The sequence below is a fragment of the Molossus molossus genome, unplaced genomic scaffold, assembly GCF_014108415.1.
Source record: "Molossus molossus isolate mMolMol1 unplaced genomic scaffold, mMolMol1.p scaffold_m16_p_19, whole genome shotgun sequence".
NCBI lineage: Eukaryota > Metazoa > Chordata > Mammalia > Chiroptera > Molossidae > Molossus > Molossus molossus.
The window spans coordinates 12,703,188-12,722,896 of NW_023425354.1; the positions used below are offsets into that span (position 1 = coordinate 12,703,188).

Genomic DNA, 19,709 nt, shown 5'->3' on the forward strand with positions numbered 1-19,709 from the left:
CTTTGAGGGACCCTACTAAGGGAAAAGGAGTTTTGAGTTTGTAACAATTAAGGTCTCAGTGCCTTGGGGGGATTGCCTGCACTGAAGTACTTTCTTTTCTCTCTCTCTCCCTTCTTTGTAAATGAAACTAAGGCTAGAACTAGTTCATTATCCACAATGTTGATATTGATTTTTGTTTACAAGGTGGAGTATTAACAGATTAGAATGGCTGCTGGCAATTCTCAGCTGCTTCATTGAATTTAAATAAATCAAGGGATAGCCCTGAAGATTTACTTGAGATTTTTAGGCTAAGTCAGACCTTACTGTGGTTGATTTTGACCAGATTCACTGTTTCCTCTGCAACATCAAGGTGGAAAAAATAGTCTTGAAGGCCCCTTTCCTACCTTTTTTGGGGGACAATTTATTTATTTATTCTCTTTATTGATTTTTTTGAGAGAGAGAGGACGGGAGAGGGAGAGGGAGATAGAAACATCGATGAGAGAGAACATCGATTGGCTGCCTCCTGCATGCCTCCACTGGGGATCGGGCCCACAGGCTAGGCATGTGCCCTGACCAGGAATCGAACCAGTGGCCTCTTCTTAGTGCATGGGTTTAGCCACACCGGCCGGGCTTCTCTACTTTTTATAAAACTAATTCCTATTTTAAAATGCACAGATAAGTGCCCTGGCCAGTGTGCTTAATTGGTCAGTTGGTTGGAGCATCATCCTATACAACAAAAATTGTGGGTTTGGTTCCCAGTCAGGGCACATACCTAGCTGTGGGTTCAGCCTGTAAGAGAAGGCAACCAGTCTCTCTGTCTCTCTCTTTCTCTCTCTCTGTCTTTCCTTCTCCCTCTCCCTCCTCCCTCCTCCCACCCCAAATCAGTAAGCAAGTCCTGGGGTAAACATTAAACAAAAAAAGCACAGATAAGAGGTGTTAAGAAATCCTCTGCAATACTATGCTGTTGCCTCTTCCTCTGCCAAAAGAAGTTTTTGAATGAAAACTATTGACTCTCACAAGCCCTGCTAGTGATGGTACTCATACATCATATGTTCAAGTGCAAGCTTGTGCAGAGTCCTTAAATATTTAACAGGCTGAATTTTACAAAGACAAAGAATCTTAATAATGACTTGGAAGGATTTGTGATGCTCCTGAGAAGTGAAGCATATTCCAAATCCAGCTCACCTGTTATGATGCTATATATTACTGTTACATTCCATATCTGGAGACTATAGGCAGGCATACCTTGGAGATATTTTGAGTTCGGTTCCAGACCATTGCAATAAAGCAAGTCATAATCTTTTTGCTGTTGGAAGGGTCTTGTCTTCAGTTTATAAAGAATGTGGCATCTGTGATGCGCAATACAAAGTGCAATAAAACAAGGTATGCCTGTATTTTAATTTTCAATTAAAATTGCTTCCTTTCCTCCTTGCCTCCCTCCTTGTTTTCTTCTTTCAGCACTTCCTCTCATCTAGTATATGCATTAGAAATTAATAATAATGATGATATAATGGCCACAATACTATTTGTTCCAAAGTGGAAGGATCCAGTAGTTGAGTTGGTGATAAGTGAGCAGCCTGGAGGGAACTATTTTCTCTCTTTATGGCTTTATGGGGCCCCAGGATTGAATTGTTTCAAATACAGCTGAAGGTAGGAAGGACAATTATTAATAGAAAATTAGCCCCTGCCTCCCCCTGCCCTGGCCGGTTTGACTCAGCAGTTGGCCTGCGGACCAGAGAAGGCCCAGGTTCGGTTCCCGCTAAGGGCATGTACCTTGGGTACAGTTTGATCCCGGCCCTGGTTGGGGTTGTGTGGGGGGCAACCACTCGATGTGTCTGTCTCACATCGATGTTTCTCTCTCTCTTCTTCCCTCTCTCCCTCCTGCTCTATCTCAAGATAAATGCAAAAATGTCCTCTGGTGAGGATAAAAAAAAAGAAAGAAAGAAAATTAGTCTCCCCCCCAAAAAAAAGCCCTTCCCAGATTCAGAGGATATTGTATCTGAGTTAATAAAAATACCAACATTAAGTCTTACAATAGTCTTTCATTTTTCATTGTACAGTATGATTTATTGTGGACTTTTTTTTTATTGCCTAATGAATGATGATAACCTTTTTGAGTGACTAGAAATAAAATAAATTTCATGGATGTTTGGTATTTTAACTCTTGACTCTACTGAGGTTGGTAGCCTTGTTGGAATTCATGATCGGGAGGGCAATTGGCCACTGGCTTCCTGTTTGAGGCCTTTATTTTTTATGAGTTCAAGTTAAATAGGAGGCATTGATTTGTTCCGGTATTTAGACTGGATAGATCCTGCATAAGTGCTGGGGAGAGAAACCTTTGTTAGAGGTTTTCTCAGTCTTGGTGAGAACAATGACCATGTTTACTAGGCATAGTAACTTTAATGGGGAGTTACAGTCAGGACCTTAGGAAAGACCCATCAGCAGAACAGTTTGAGGTCTCCTGCTTCCGGAAACATACCTGACTAAGGCTAAGGTTCAGGGAGCATTTGGCTCTAAACAGCATTTTTTTCCCCAGAGGACCAACTCATACTGTTCAACCCCCAAATTGTGCTCTCTGTATTTGTACCTGTGCCCACAGTCACCTTCACTTGCAGCCACCATTACCCATGAAGCAGCCTCAGAACAGCAGAGTCTTAGAGATCATCCTTTATCTTACTAAGGCCATTTAAATGACGCTTATTTTTCAACCTACCGTATTGAGAATTATCAAGTACCAAACTTCTTTTTAAATTACCTCTATAATTTTTTTTTCAAATTACCCTTATAAAACTAGGTGACAGGTAAATGAAAAAATGTGTTGCACTTAGTATTTTTCTTATTACTAAGCCTACAAACCCGTTGAACACTGTGAAGCTCTTGGAATCTCCTCCTCTGGTAGCTGCCAGCTCCTGGGTTTAAATTGCTTTATCTGATGGATAGAGATTGTTGCCTTTTCCTGGATTCAGTGGGGATAGGAGACCTTGAGGGTCATGAATGAGCCTGGGCAAAACTCCTTTGGAAAGTTTTTATGAAAGTAATTTCTCTGAAGTATTGATACTGAGAGTGTGCAGTTTCAGATAGAAGTGTCCTTATTATGACTGGACCTTTTGTTCTTCTCATCATTAGATTATTTATAGTGATTCAGGATCACTGTTTTCTGTCCCCCCATTCACCTTTTCTCATGTCAGTAGTATCAATTGGCAGCATTTTGAATATGAATATTTGGCAGAAGATTTAAATGTAGAAGTTCTTCAAATTAAAGAAACAAGCAAGCACCATAATGTTGATTGTCTGTGGCAGCAATTTTCAAACTTTTTCATCTCATGGCACACATAACTAATTACTAAAATTCTGTAGCACACCAAAAATATATTTTTGCTGATCTGAAAATAAAGGTATAATTATGATTCATTTACACTGGACGGCTATTGATGGCTGTTATCATTTTTTTATTTGACAATCTGAGTGAAAAGAGGTCAGTTATTGTATACCTGGCTAGTCAGGTATTGTATGTTTTAAAAATTCTTGGGGCACACTGGTTGAAAATTGCTGGTCTATAGTATATTACTTGTATAAGTGTATTATGTTGGGTTGTGAACAGCCACCTATAAATATAAACATGTAGGATTTTAAGTCTGGAAAGGACTTGTATCTTCCATTTTACAAATGAAGATTCTGAGACCCAGAGAGGTGTTGGCTTTTTCAAGGTCCCTGAGAATGAGCTGGAAAAGGAGGAAGTACCAGAAGCCCCATTTCCTGGTCCCCAGGCTGTTCTTTCTACTCCCCCACGATGCTTCTCTTGTACCTATGATCTCCCACTGCTCTCCAACACCCACCTTCTGCCCTGGAGGTAGAGAATAGACCCAGGTGGCAGGATACACCATGCCCACGCTCATCTTCATGCCTTTGACCCTTCTTTCTAGTCATGCCCATTGTGCCACAACCTACTCATCAATTTAAAAGACTGAGCAAATGTTTTACCTCCCACACTGATCTCACCTTCTTCTGAATACCTGAAGTTCACTCCTCAAGTGTGTTTTAGCCCTTTTAACAAGGTCTCTTTCCAGATTGTGGTGTTAATTTAAACCTTATAGGGCCTGTTATGATTCCTGGTGCCCAGTAGATGGGCTTTAACAAGATGGGCTCAGTGTCTTATGTTTTGATGCCCAGCTTTTCAGGTGTCTGTCTTCTCTTCAGCTAGCTACTAAGTTCCAGAAGGGCAGAAGGCATAGCTTCCTTGTCTGTCACCATAGCCCTAAGAAGAGTTGTTGGTTGAATCTTGGATTCAGTTTAAAATATAAGTTTGCTTGTTCCTGAAGCCTCAGAACATAGGCATCTTCATGGCTGCCTAAATACTCTGGTTTTATGGTACCTACCATTTGAAGAATGAAGAAGACAACAGGTCATAGTAATTAGTATACAGATTTCCCTTTCCACTCTTGGGTACTTTGCTACTTATTTGCAGTGGCAAGATAGTATGTGTTGGTGGGAGATACGAGCCAAGTAATTGTTAGGATTGCTGCAAAAATTACAGTGGAAGCAATCACCCTCCTGGGTTAGCTTTTTATAGGCAGAAAACCATGGGTGAAATTTTTGTTCCAAGATTCTCAAAGTCATCAGGATGTTGCGTTTTATCTTGTTGGGCTTCTGAAGTAATGCAGGTAACATCTATTGTGCAGGTATTTCAAGCCTTGAAATATGGAATTGCTGAGAGAAGTGAGCTAGTTAAGAGGGAGGAAACAATTTCTCGGATGTTGTGAAGTAAGACAGATTGTATGGCATTTTTTAACACTGGTTTGTAGTTTGCTCATAAAAGAGAATGCCTAACTGGAATGTATCTGGTGAAAATTAAACCATTAAACCTGCTCAAGTGAAAAGCAGTGGCCATCTGCCAAGTAAAAGCATCATCACCGTTTCGAAGTGAACTTCATCTGTGCTCCTGTCTGCACATGACAGTGTCTCCTGTGGAGAAACCATTTTCTGACTTCTGGTTTTCTTGCTGTTTTCACAGAGCCTAAGCCCTTGTGAAGCTGGCAATGACAAGTCTGAATGGTCGCCATGCCGAAAAAGCCATTGACATGCCAAAACCATCAGCCCCCAGAGTGCACGTGCAGAGGTCCGTGTCCCGAGACACTATCGCCATCCACTTCTCGGCATCCGGGGAGGAGGAGGAGGAAGAGGAGGAGGAGTTCAGGGAGTATCTTGAGGAGAGGCTGGACGACCAAAGCATTGTAACGGGGCTCGAAGCCAAGGAAGACCTCTATTTTGAACCTCGGGGTGACTATGACCTCCCCGGCCCTGCCTCCCAGCCCATCCTGGCAGACGGACTGTCCGGGTCCCCTGCCGTTTTGCCTGTCTCTGAGAACACTGTAAAGCTGTTGGAGGCCCCTCCTCTGGCGGTGCAAGTATTAAGTACAGTGCCATTGGCTCTGTCCCCAGGGTCATCTTCATCAGGGCCCTTAGCTAGTTCTCCCAGTGTGTCATCCCTCTCTGAGCAGAAAACCAGTTCTTCCTCTCCATTGTCCTCTCCTTCCAAGTCTCCTGTCCTCTCATCCAGTGCCTCATCCTCCACCCTTTCCAGCACGAAACCCTTCATGAGCCTTGTGAAGTCCTTGTCGACCGAGGTGGAGCCAAAAGAACCCCCACACCCTCCAAGGCACAGGCACTTGATGAAGACATTGGTCAAGTCTCTGTCCACAGACACCTCCAGGCAAGAGTCAGATACTGTGACCTATAAACCACCTGATTCCAAGCTGAATTTACACTTGTTCAAACAGTTTACCCAGCCACGAAACACAGGTGGAGATTCCAAAACTGCACCTTCTTCCCCACTAACGTCTCCCTCCGATACACGCTCCTTTTTTAAAGTGCCCGAAATGGAGGCAAAAATTGAAGACACTAAGCGACGCCTTTCAGAAGTCATATATGAGCCTTTTCAGCTCCTTAGCAAAATTATAGGGGAAGAAAGTGGCAGCCATAGGCCCAAAGCCTTATCTTCAAGTGCTTCAGAACTCTCCAATCTTTCCAGCTTGAATGGTCACTTGGAAAGCAATCACAACTACAGCATCAAGGAAGAGGAGTGTGATTCTGAGGGGGATGGTGACGGAAGCAATCCCAGCATCCCCAGAAGTGACTACCCAAAGCCCACTGATGAGCCCCCAAAAGAGGTAGAACAGAAAAGTTCCCAGGTGAGCAGTCTAAAGGATTTAGGCCTGAAGACAAGTTCTCTAGTCCTTGAGAAATGTTCTTTGTCTGCCTTGGTGAGCAAAGAAGACGAAGAGTTTTGTGAACTATACACTGAAGAGTTTGATTTGGAAATAGAGGGGGAGAATAAAGTTGATAAGCTCCTAGATACGCCTCTCAAGCCAGAGGAGCTGGCAGACGATGATCCGGCTCTTGACAGTGACGAAGAGGTGGACTCAGCCATGCAGCACCCAGACTTACCAGTGAAAACGCTGGGCTTCTTTATACTGTGTGTCTATGCGTATCTCATCCTCCCCCTCCCCCATTACGTGAGTGGACTCTTTCTGGGAATCGGCCTGGGATTCATGACTGCAGTTTGCATGATTTGGTTTTTTACACCACCAAGTGCTCATAAATATCACAGACTACATAAAAATCAAAAACACTGGAACACAAGCTCTCTGGATATCAAGGAACCAGAAATACTGAAGGTAAGCAAGCCTCTCCACCGCAGCTAGCTAGTGCACGCATTAGCTCCCAGAGAACCTTGTTTTAGACTCGCATTAATTGTTTTAGTCTGTTGAGTTCATTGTCACAGATTTTTGCATAAGCAATATTTTTAAGACTTGGGGATCTCTTCATTTTTCAGGCAACCAAGAGATTTATCAAGTAAACCTCATTATAGTTCAAGGTTTGCTGATTTACCAAGTAGTTTTTCAAGGATCTCCATGGCCCTAGAAAGTAGCATTTACATCCAGTTTCTGTGTCAGTTTCTCCCTAAACTTTCCAGGGATTTGCTACTTGCTGAGGATTCGCTATAGCTGACTTTGTTAGGATTAAATATTCTTGAGACCCTGAAGAAGGGTTAAATATTCCCTAATGCAAGAGAAGGAAAAGAGGAAGAGTAGGCAAATATGTCAGCAGTTGGCCACTGCTATTTTTCCTCTTTCCTGTGTGCACAGCACGACACGGGCTGGAGAAAGAGACATAACCTTTCAGTGCGTGTCAGATCTCAGGATCTGGGCCTCCTGAGGGGTGCCACTAGGGTTCAGGAAGACCGTATTAGAACTTCTATTTATATATTTTTTTGCATATTTAAAAATTTCTGTCTATTATGCATGTTTAATAATATACATGATATAAAAGTACACTTATAGCTCATATAGTTCTTAAGTTATAGGTATGTACACACATTTACATATATATGTTTTTTAGAAATTGTGGTAAAATAGACATAACAAAATTTGCCATCTTAACCATTTTTAAGTGTATAGTCCAGTGGTATTAAATACATTCACATTGTACAACCATCACCACCATCCATCCCTATAACTCTTTTTACCTTATAAAAGTGAAACTTTATACCTGTTAAGTAATAACTCCTCACTCTTTCCTCCCCCCAGCCCCTAGCAACCAGTTCTACTTGCTGTTTTTTTTGTTTGTTTGTTTTTTTAATATTCTGAGTACCTCATATAAGTGGAATGATATAGTCTTTTGTCATTTTGTGACTGGCTTATTTCACTTAGCATAATGTCCTCAAGGTTCATTCATGTTGTAGTATATTGCAGAATTTTCTTCCTTTTTAAGACTGAGTAATATTCTATTGTATGAATATATACTACATTTTGCTTATCCATTTATCCATAAATGGACACTTGGGTTGTTTCCATAGTTTAGTTATGTGAGTAATGCTGCCATGAACATGGGTGTACAGATACCTCTTCAAGACCCTGCTTCAAATTTTTTTTGGATATGTACCCAGAAGTGGGATGGTGGGATCATATGGTAATTCTGTTAATAATTTTTTGAGGAACTGCCTTACTGTTTTCAGTAACAGCTACACCATTTTAGATTCCCACCAACAATGCATAAAGGTTCCAGTTTCTCCACCTTCATATCTTTGCCAATACTTGATATTTTCTGTATTGTTTTTTAAATAGTTTTTTTTTTTTGATAGTTGAGAGCTTGTTTGATTTCTCTGTTAATAGGTTTTCCTCCACTCATTTACATAAGAATGCTCAACAAATGACACCACGGTATTTCTTTATTGCAAAACAAACAAACAAAACAAGGGGAAGACCCCCTCAGGGTCTAAAATACTGTTTGTTTTGGTTTTTAATTTCATAAATATTTTACCTTATTCAAAATAAATACATGGTCATTGTTTAACAAACACAGGGAAAGCCAAAGAGGAAATGTATTCTTCATCACACTAGTGAGAGGGAATTACAGTTAGTGATTTGGTAGATATCCTACTTTTTGTTTTTATTTTTAAACTTCTGCATGTATGAGTATATACATCACATACGTGCATACTCATGCACTCTTTTTGTTTTGATTTAATGGGGTCATATATTTTGCAGTCTGACCTTTTTCTTTCTTTCACATGACAATATGTTATGACACTTTCTTTTTAAAGAGAAGCTAGTGCTAAGTCTTGAGAATGTGACACACTTAAGCTAGTATTAATGTTTGAAGTGAAGCAGAAGTGACTCATTATGCATGGTTGCTAAGTTTTTTCGATAGAGTGGTGCTGTGACTACCTAAGTTACATGCCCTCTAAGTAAGTTACTGATAACTTTAGCAAAGAAAAATGGTACTTATCTTTAACTCCAGTGCCTAATGACTGACTGTGACATTCATTTTAAACTGGTTTAAGTATGTAATTGTTCTGGGAGGATTTTAAAATCTTCACTATTGACTCCAATTACTGATATGTCAAGAGTTTACTGACTATGCAGAGGATGCTGATAGAACAGGATTTTAATGTTATGGCACAGTCTGGTTGCTTTGATCTGATTATTGAAGGCAGCACTGTGATGCTGAGCACCTATAGTGGGCTGAGTGTTGGGTACATTATCTCATTTACCCCTCATCACAAACCTTTTCAGTTTTAAGGTATGTGCTAATGAGGAAATAGAGGCACAGAGAGGTTAAGGTACTTGCCTAAGGTCACAAAGAGGTGAAGCCATGCGGGACTATTCTTTTTTTAATCTTCACCCAAGGATATATTTTTATCGATTTTTAAAGGGAGAGGGAGAGAGAGGGAGAGAAAGAAACAACAATCAGGTTGTCTTCGCTTGGGATCAAACCCGAAACCTAGGTATGTGTCCTGACCGAGAATCGAGCCCACAACCTTTTGGTGTATAGCACGACACTCCAGCCAACTGAGTCACCTGGCCAGGGCAGGACTGTTTTTTTAAGGAAGGTGTTTTGCCCTTAGTGCTTGTATTTGAGGTTGAGAACAAGTACTTCAGTGCTGTCATGGACTGATACTTGTAATCCATGCAAATTGTCTTAGGCTGTTTTATGAGTGTGCTTCCTGATTGATGTTTGAACAACTCTATTTGATCATTTTGGTAATTGTTTATCATTCTTAGCCTTAACTTGTCTATTAGAATAGCTTCATTGCTAATGAGGAAAAGTACATTTTTTACCTGAGATCTTTTGTTTGGCGTTCAGGGATGATTTTAGAAACCTGGCTAAATACGTTCCTTATTTTTAAAAGGGACACCACTACAGATTAGAAGGGTAGGCTGTGTGTTGCAAGCCAAAGATTAAAATGCAAATATTCTTTGGTCTTAATTAATTTTACTGAGTAGGAGATTATACTCTTGGGAACTATTTTTAAAATATGACATTTAAAAACATTTAGCAGCATTGACATTAAATTTGAGACCTTATCACAATAAGGAAAGTATAATGAAGTCTAACTTTGAGCAGATCTCTGAATGTGTTTCTAGGGTGAATCTAAAGAGCTATTTCTTTAAAATAGCTTGATTTGGGGGGGGGGTTAGTCAGCTGTTTTGAATTATTTTCTGCATATCTGATTCTGTTTAGTTGGTATTTATAGAGGATATAATGGTACAGTTCTTGAGGGCACGTTTGGAAACTTTAAAAAATATATTTTTATTGATTTTTAGAGAGAAAGGAAGGGAGAGGGAGAGAGAGAAACATCGATGTAAGCGCAGAACACTGATCTGCTGCCTCCTGCACTTCCTCTTCCTGGGACTGAGCCCAAACCCTGGGCATGTGCCCTGAACGGGAATCAAACCATCAACCTTTTGGTGCATGGGACAACGCCCAACCAACTGAGCCACATTGGCCAGGGCAGAAACTTTTTAACAACTTTAAAAAAACTAAATTTTAATTTTTTAGAAACATCACTAACAAAGAATGCTATAAAAGCTGCCTGTGATAAAGATCTCTAGTAGAGAGGCCCAGCCCCTTGACAGTAATCCTGCACTGAGGGCTCCATGAACCATTTAGGCAGGGAGCTTGGTGCTTGAGGACCATTTTAGACCATGTGTTTTTAAAGCTCTGAGCCATATTGTCTTTGATGGATCTGGGCAGTCTTTGCAGCCTGGACTGAGAGTCTGGTTCCTTTATTGGCTCCTGAAACAATTCAAGGAATATTGCAATTGTCCTCAATGTAACTTCACTTGATGAAGAAAAGTAAAAGTAAAGCTTTTCTGTACTTTATCTGGCTGATTATATTATTCCATCACACAGCACACATTTGTATTTTATTTTTTTACCCTCACCTGAGGACATTTTTGCATTTATCTTCAGATAAAGCAGGAGGGAGAGAGGGAGGAAGAGAGAGAAACATAGATGAGAGAGTCACATCAACTGGTTGCCACCCACAAGACCCAAACCGGGGCTGGGGATAAACTGCAACTGAGGTACATGCCCTTAGCAGGAACCCAACCCAGGACTCTTCGGTCCGTGGGCCGACACTTTAACCGCTGAGCCAAACCAGCCAGGGCCACATTTGAATTTTAAAATGATGCTGCAACTAGTGATGAGTATGTGGGATGGTGAGCCAAAAAGACCAGTTTGCAGCCAAGTAGTAGCTGTGCTCAAAGACTAGTGTGCAGTTGGTCAGGCCTCCTGGTACTCTCCCATCTCCCACTCTGAATCTTGCTGATCAGCAGTTGTACTATCTGGAATAGAAATAGTCAAAACTTCTATGAGGCCAAAGAGCTGTCACAAAGTCCACAGAAGAACTCTCAGAACCTCCTCCAAAGTCTGCTTGTTCTTAATGTTTGGGAATCCATAGCTGATGCATAGCAGCAAATAGGAAAAAGGTTGCCACAGGCATTCAACACAAAGTGACATGTGAATGTGTGAAAGTCCGGAGGAACACTAACATGTTAATAGAAGCTATTGTGACTTAAAACATGGGTAAGTTAACTGAAGGCAGAACCTCGTGTATGCTGCAGAGTCCAAGGGCATCACTATCAGCAACACCCCTGGGGTGATAACCTTCTGAGGGTTTTATTTTGGGTGATTAGTTAGATACTCTGGGCTGGGGACCCTGGGGAAGAGTGGATTTGAGCATGGGGAGAATTTAGAGTCAACACATTGCAGTTGAGATATTTGTTTTTGCTGAGCATTCTTAGCAAGTTGAATGCTCCTTCTCCAAGAATGAGAAGTCACTTTGCCAGGAGTATACTTAATTCAGTGCCATTCCTGCACACCAATGTTTCTACATGTCTGATGAGATGCTTCCTGAAGATTCCATAGAGTTCTTGGATTTATGTTTTGAGTGTATGACTCATGCAGTTTTGAATTATATTCACGAGTAAATTCTTTATCAGGCTTATAAACCACCTGCAGAACACAGCAGTAGGGTGTGTCAGTTTCCAGATTGATGATCTCTTTTTGAGAGAGAGGGCCTACCAGGTTGAGTAAAATTCTATTTACTCCATTGCAAGACTAATAGAAACAAATTTTGGAGAACCTCTTTTCCTTTGGTCATGTCACATTTAGATATTTAATAAGAGGGATTTTATTTTTAATATTTAGATTCTCTAATTATTTTATAGGCTTTGGCTTTGATATATAAAATAATAATTTTGTAGGGAGAAAGAACATTATCAGTTTTGCAAAGAAATTAAACTTGTAAATTTAATCTCAATTTCATGCAATCATTTCTTTTAAGAAATTAGAGTGAGCAAATCTTAGGGAGAAAACAGCCTCATTACATACAGCCAAAAGAGACTTGGGTTGATTTTGGCTGGTCTCTTACAACCTTCAATACAATGAGTACAAGAAATAAAGCATTTATTTCTACACTATAATTAACTGAAACTGTCCTGCCCCTGTAGTGGGTCATTTGAGTTTTTATGTATGGCTTTTATAAACTCGGCTGTTTCCCTTTGGCCAAAATCTTTGGAAATGTTCGACACTATTTGAAATACGGATTTACATTCAGTATTAACCATGAGCCTTACCGTAAGTATACATATTGTGCCTTGAGGTGTCAGGTGAAGATAGAACAAAGCTATCAGAAAGGAAAAACTAAAAATTAGCAAAAAGGCTAATTACTTCATCTTCTTTTTATTTCTATTTTGTACTTTTTATAAAAACTGTATTATATTAGAACATGTACATAATTTATAAGTATGTAGTTGTATATATTAGGGGTACATACTCAAAAATTTTTTTACTGTGATCTAAAAAGTTTGGAGGCTACTAATTTATTTGCTTATTAATCTATTTATCATCTTATAATTTTAACACCTGTTTACATGGCTTAATGTTTATTATTACATGGCTTAACGCTTATAGTAACATAAATCAGATCTTGATTGTTTCAGTGGTTCATCAGAGATCATGTTATTTTCTATCTCATTTGAATGCTTATTATCTCTTACCTCTATTACTGTTTGCCATTGCATTACTAAAAGTGTTCTTTTTTTTGGTACGTGTCCCTAGCGGGAACCAAACCCAGGACTCTCTGGTCTGCAGGCCGACGCTCCAACCACTGAGCCAAACCGGCCAGGGCCTAAAAGTGTTCTATAATCCCCTGAATTGGGAGATGCTGCCCCAAAGGATAGGTGAAGCTGGGATAAAGGCCATTTTCCCAGGCACAGGCAGTCTGTGGCTTTAGCCCCGACTCCATTGCTTTTAGTGACATGGCTGTGAAGGTGACCTTGAAATAGGCAGTTGGAGGATGTGGATGGTATTGATGCTGGCGCTTCCTCCCACTAATGGAGTTTTTTGTTTTGTTAATCCCCACCCAAGGAAGGTTTTCCATTAGTTTTTAGACGGAGTAGAAGGGGGGTGGGGAGAGAGAGAAACTTCGATGTGAGGGAGAAGGTCGACTGGTTGCTTCCTGCAGGACCCCGACCAGGTCCAGGGATCAAACCTGCAACCAAGGTACGTGCCCCTGACTGGGAATCGAACCCGCGAACCTTCGGTCCATAGGCCAACACTTTAACTTTCTTTTTTTTTTTTTTTATCCTCACCCGAGGACATTTTTTGTTCAGGTAGAGTGGGAGGGAGAGAGAGGAACAGAGAGAGAGAGAGAGAAACATCGATGTGAAAGGGACACTTCGAGTGGCTGCCACCCGCACGATTGACCAGAGCTGGGGACAAACCGCAACCGAGGTACATGCCCTTAGCGGGAACCGAACCCGGGTCTCTTAGGACCGCAGGCCGGTGCTCTAACCACTGAGCCAAACCGGCCAGGGCCAACACTTTAACTTTTAAGCCAAACTGGCCAGGGCTTTTTCTTTTCTTTATTCTTGTTGGTGTCTTCAAGCAGCATTTATTTTGAATGTAGACTATTTGCATGAGGCTATCATTTATAGTATGAATTCTGTATGTCTATAGGTATGTTTGTCTTTCATGGGAAAAACCAAATTTGAATCTAAAATTCTGTAAAGTTTAATAGACAGTTCCTGCAGTATTCTTTAACTCCATGATCTATGATACCATGTTTTAACTGATGACTCTAGTTCTGAACCATCAAATAAATACATCAAAAGGGTTTAGGCCTAGCAAAAAGAAAATCCTGCTTATATTTTAACTTGAGGGACAAAAGAAAAGTAATCACCTTTTTGCCTGCTTTAGAGATAATTTTCAGCAGCAGGGACCTCAGGTCATGGCTCTGTTCTTCTGTTTAGGATTTGTACCTTCCCTGTTAGACTAGATGAAGGAACAATACTGGGGATCTGAGTGACAGGCAGCCTCAAATGCCAGCACAGCCCTGTGACAGCAGGATGGCAACCCAGGCACCCCAAGCACTGAAGATGGAGAAATGCCCATTGCTTCCTCAGGCTAAAAGGCTGGTGTTTTTCTCTGGTCAGCTCGGCATCAGGCTGACCAAGAGAGCACTGGCCTTAACCTCCTGATTGGCACTGTAACTGAAAGTGAGCACAATAGTGGTTCTTCCAGACTTTATTATTTTGCAAAAGGTTAATTGTGGCTTTTAATCTTTCCAAGTGTTAAATGAGTCCCTTTATAGATTGCAGTTTGTACTTTCAGCCAGACATGGCTTCTAAGTCCACCAGAGAATGGAAGAGAAAACCCTAACCTTTTTACAAACGGGATCACAGGACCAGACTGTGGGCCAGACAGCTGCAGCCTGGCTGACTGTGCTCATTGTCCCTCAGTGGCATGCACTATTTCCATTTTAACAGTTCCAGCTTCAGAAAGAAACAAGGCTTGTCTGAGTCGCTATAGTGTGGGTTCAGAGCATCTCTGAATTTTGTAGTTGACTACTGAAATGCAATGAGTTGCTGACTATATATACTGTATCTCTTTATACCCACTCCCATGTCCCAAAACAAAATAAAGTTGGAGTAATATCTTGGTAAGAAATTCAGAGTTAAGAATTTAGAACAGCTAAGCAGTGGAGGGTTAGACATTATATAAGGAACAGGGTGAAGGCCTTGGTGTTGCTGCGCTGCTCTCAAGATTTGATATTTGAACACTTAGGTCTGGAAGTTCCATGTGCAGCTTACTAGGGAGTTGGTTAAGCCCCAGGAAAAAATGGGCTGATTGATGGTGCAAAAGGCAGTTAGGTTTTGCACTGGGAAATTGCTTTCTGCAAGGACAGCCTGGTTTCGGGTCTGTAAGGGTGCATTAGGGGGACAGAATGAGAGGGACTCAAAAGTCATGCCTAGCCACCTCTTGGCCTGAGCCTTCCAATGGTTAGTCTGCATCCTGGATGCCTGATTAATGTGGGTTAAGTAGCAGCCCCTGTGAGTGTCTTCAGGTTTCCTATCAAAGCTTGTAGTATTCTGGAAAGAACCCTACATGGGAGTCAGGAACCCTGGCTCTAGTCACAACACATCCCTCTGCTACAGAAGACAGAGCTTATTCAGTTTCTGTTCTGAAAAGCTTTTTTACTCTTAAGATTCTTTCTGAGGTTACTTATTTTCCTCACCATTGCTGTTCTGTGTAATTATAACTTGGTATTTCTTGTTGGGATCAAGTGACCAAGTTGTCTACTTCAAAGTAACCTCCACAGCTCCCTGCACTTCATAGGGTCCCAGCTCGTTCTTTTACTTGTCTCCTCTTGTACACCTGGAACTATAATTACAGGCTGTGAAGGGCACACCAGCCTGTCCTACTTACACATGCTTTACATACAGCTTCTGTTTAATCCTCACAGCCAACCTCTGACTAGGCTACATTTATGTGTGCAGTTGACAAATGTTTGTTACAACTGTGAATGTCTTGTGGAGTTTGTGACCAAGTAAACCAGGCAGCTAACAGATACAGTGCTGGGAGGAAAGTAACCCAGGGCATCCTGGGTGATCAGGGCATCCTGAGAGAAGTGTCATCTTTGCCATGACCTGAGGGGTGACCAGGTGTTAGACTGAAGGTGGGTCGCTGCTGAGGAGGTGAAGTAGGAGCCTGGACCTCGGAGTCAGGTAAGTAAACTTGATTGAAGTATCAGATTTGCCACTCTCAAGACCACTTTTTTTTTAACCACTCTCTAGACAAATGACTTAACCTCTCTCACCACTTTTCTCAACTATAAAATTATAAGGAATTGGCAGAAGTGAAGGAGATAATTAATGCACCTTGAAGTGCCTGGATAATAATATGAGCTTAAATGTCAGCTATTATTATGAATATTAAAGTTAATACTTTTAAAATCATGTGTGTAAGCCCTGGCCAATTTTGCTCAGTGGTTAGAGCCTTGGTCTGAGGACTGAAGGGTCTCAGGTTCAATTCCCAGTCAAGGGCACATGACTGGGTTGCAGGTTCGATCCCCCACCCTGGTCAGGGTTGTGCAGGAGGCAACCAGTTTGTCTCTCACATCAATGTTTCTCCCTCCCTCCCTCCCACTCCATCCAAAAATCAATGGAAAAATATCCTTGGGTGAGGATTAACAGGAAAAAAAAGCAACCAATGAATGTATCAGTAAATGGAACAACATCTCTCTCTCTGTCTTTCTCTCTCTCCCTCTCTCTAAAATAAATAAATAAAAAACTTGCCCAGGTGGTATGGCTCAGTGGTTGAGCATCAACCCAGCAACAAGAGGTCACTGGTTCAATTCCTGGTCAGGGCACATGCCCCGGTTGTGGGTCTGATTCCCAGTGGGGGCATGCTGGAGGCGGCCGGTCAATGTTTCTGTCTCATTGATGTTTCCATCTCCCTCTCCTTCCTCTCTCTCTAACATCAATAAAGAAAAACTTTAAAAAAAAATAAAAGACTCAATAACAAATGTTCTTTTAATAAAAATAAATAAATAACTTTAAAAAATCATGTATAAGATTTGTTCCTTTTACTATTTGCAAATTGTACCTCAATAAATTACTGTTAGCATGGAGAAAGTCATTAGGGCTTGAGCAGTGTGTCAACTTAGAGGGAAAAGAAAGTATTAGCTAATTGAATTCAGCAATATATATAAAAAGGATAATAATAGTGTTGTGCTTGTAAACTGGCTCTTTGGGGTGGGCTGGAAGCCCTTTTTGTACTGTTCATGATTTCATTGTGTAAGAACTCCCACCACAGTCGATTGCAAGCTACCAAGGTGAAGTCACTGAATGTGTAGTTGGGAAGAAAAAATGTAGAATCAGCTCTCATGAGCTGGTGTGATCCAACTTCAGCTCATCATGATCAATATATAATTTCGCCAAGAATGCAAGACTTGTTTAGCATTTGAAAATCAGTGAATGACCCAGCCAGTGTGGCTCAGTGGTTGAGCGTCAACCCATGCACCAAGAGGTTACAAGTTTGATTCCTGGTCAGGGCACATCCCAGGTCGTGGGCCCAATTCCCAGTGAGGGGCATGCAGGAGGCAGCCGATTGATATTCTCTCTCATTGATGTTTCTCTTTCTCTCCCTCTCCCTTCTTCTCTCTCTAAAATCAATAAAGAAAAAAATAAAGGAAACCAATGAATGTACTTCATCATAATAACAAACTAAAGAAAAAGACAAAAACTATGAAGCAAAAATGTACTTGGTTCTACACTTAGCCACACAGAGCCACCCAAACTGATGCTGTGACAATACAGTCCACTTCAGGCCTCACTGTGCTCTGTATTGCTTGTCTCCTTTTTTAATTCATTGCTCTGATCATTGCTGTTTCTTTACAGACACCTAGATCACACCCTCTTCCCATGGCTACTGCTTACTGATTCAACATTTTTTAATAGTACAAGTGACTCTTTGGGAGGAGGGAGAGAGATTCCTAGCTCTTGTAAAAAAATATTGAAGTTTTTAAGTCCATATAATTGCCTCATAAATTACACACATATCTCCCAAGACAAAGAAGTATGTCTAATTTTACTTCCATGACACACATTCAGGGTACTCTTTGTGACAAATGTTGTATGGTTGCTCTAGTGGGGTCATAAGATGGTAAAATGAAGGCTTAATTCTTTACTCGTTTAGGTCAAGAATACTGTCCTATTTTTAATCTTTGTATCAACTCCTGACGTATTACTTGTGTATAGAGAAATTCACTTTATGGATAAATGAATAAAGGAGAAATCTGAGGATTCATCATTTGCAGAGGTCCTCCAGACCTCAGTGTGAGATCAAGTACTCACTGTGGAAATGGCTATTCCTTGAAAAGAATAACAATCTCAACTCCAGTGTAGTGAGTGTTAGCATTTTCCTGCTCATTAGAAAGACATTTATAAAATGGGGGTTGGAGGATGGGGTGGGAAGATATTAATAAAATCCCCTAGAGAACTACTTTTAAAGAGACTGGGCCCTGGCGGTTTTGCTCAGCGGTTAGAGCGCCAGCCCACAGACCAATGAGTCGCAGGTTTGATTCCTGTCAAGGGCACGTGCCTTGGTTGCAGTTCGTCCTGGCCTTGGTCAGGTCGTGCAGGAAGCAACCAGTCGATGTGTCTCTCTCACATCAATGTTTCTCTGTTCCTCCCTCCCTCCCTCCCATTCTATCTGATGATAAACGGAAAAATATCCTCGGGTGAGGATTAAAATAATAGTAATAAATAGAGAGTTCTGGGCCACCCATGTTATCTGAAAAAGTACTGTGGGGCAGTACTTTTACAGCTATGAGATTAGCTTTTGCATAATTTCATGGTGTGTCAGGCTTTTGTGTGTTGTTTATACACTTTAGTATGTTTGCTGTTTTTAAAAAAATCAATGTAAAAGTACATTTATGTTGGCTGGGAGGCCCTGGAGCAATATTTTACTCATTTAAGTTACTATGCACCCTTGATTTTTGACATATTGATCATATCTGTGATTTATTTAATGCCTAATTCTCAAGGATCTGCTTTACTGTATGATTTTAGTGAGATGGAAATGGAGTGGTAGGTGTTCTCTGGCTCCTGGAATGGTAGCATGAGTTAATATGGCCTGTGAAATTTCAAAGATCTTTACAAGGAGGCTGAGAAGAGGGTGTGTTTGGCTGGTTGGGAAGGCCAGGCTGGGTGGGATTACTCACCCCCAAGGTATCAGGGCAAAAGACTTGCTTTGTTGACAAGAACAAAACTTTTGAGTTTCCTGATTTTCTTGTCAGCTTTAAAAAAGAAAACGGAAAAGAACCTTTTATTTAGGATAACGGACATTGTTATTCTCCCCCAAATCCAACTTTTTAGTTATCAAAAACATATCAAATTACTCCTCAGCATTGGTTATCTAAGCACTTGTCTCAGCAACCTCTTGTCATCAATAAATTGACCCTTAAATCATAATCAGGTTTGGTTTTAGTGTCCCAAATAACAGTGGCCATTATTTTCATATTGACTCTGATATGTGTTTATTCTGATTTTACTAATGGAAGTTTTTTCCATTAGGGATGGATGAATGAAATTTACAACTACGATCCAGAAACTTACCATGCAACTTTGACACATTCAGTCTTTGTTCGACTTGAAGGTGGAACCTTAAGACTTTCAAAGCCCAATAAAAATATATCCAGGAGGGCAAGCTACAATGAAACAAAGCCAGAGGTCACCTACATCAGCCAGAAAATCTATGACCTCTCAGACAGCAAGGTGAGCCCAACTAATTTTGGAAACTTATATGAGTAGAGAGCATTTTTTCCCTAAAAAGGTTGTGTTTCCAGTAGTAGTATAATTGAGAGCAGAACCTTTAAAATATTAATGTGCATATGAATCTCCTGAACGTCCTTTTAAATGCAGATTCTAATTCAGCAATTCTGAGTAGGGCCTGAGAGTCTGCATTTTTATGAACTCCCAGGTGTTAGCCTTACCCATGCTGCTGGTCTGAGGACCATACTTCGAGGAGCAAGGGCATAGCACACTCTTCTGACTTTGAGAGTTACTTTTTTAAATCAAACAAAAAGCTATGTATGGTGG

The 19,709-nt window shown here is 40.8% G+C and overlaps 1 protein-coding gene across 4 annotated transcripts in view; it reads left to right on the forward strand.

Annotated features, from left to right (window-relative positions):
* The window catches only part of TEX2 (testis expressed 2), a 97,511-nt gene that overhangs the window by 38,414 nt on the left and 39,388 nt on the right, over positions 1–19,709 (forward strand). For all 4 annotated transcript variants that reach the window (XM_036267953.1, XM_036267956.1, XM_036267957.1 and 1 more), the window contains exons 2-3: positions 4,991–6,653; positions 19,185–19,385. In XM_036267953.1, coding sequence (XP_036123846.1) covers positions 5,016–6,653; positions 19,185–19,385 — 1,839 coding nt within the window. In that variant the 5' untranslated portion in view covers positions 4,991–5,015. The remainder of the gene's footprint in view (positions 1–4,990; positions 6,654–19,184; positions 19,386–19,709) is intronic.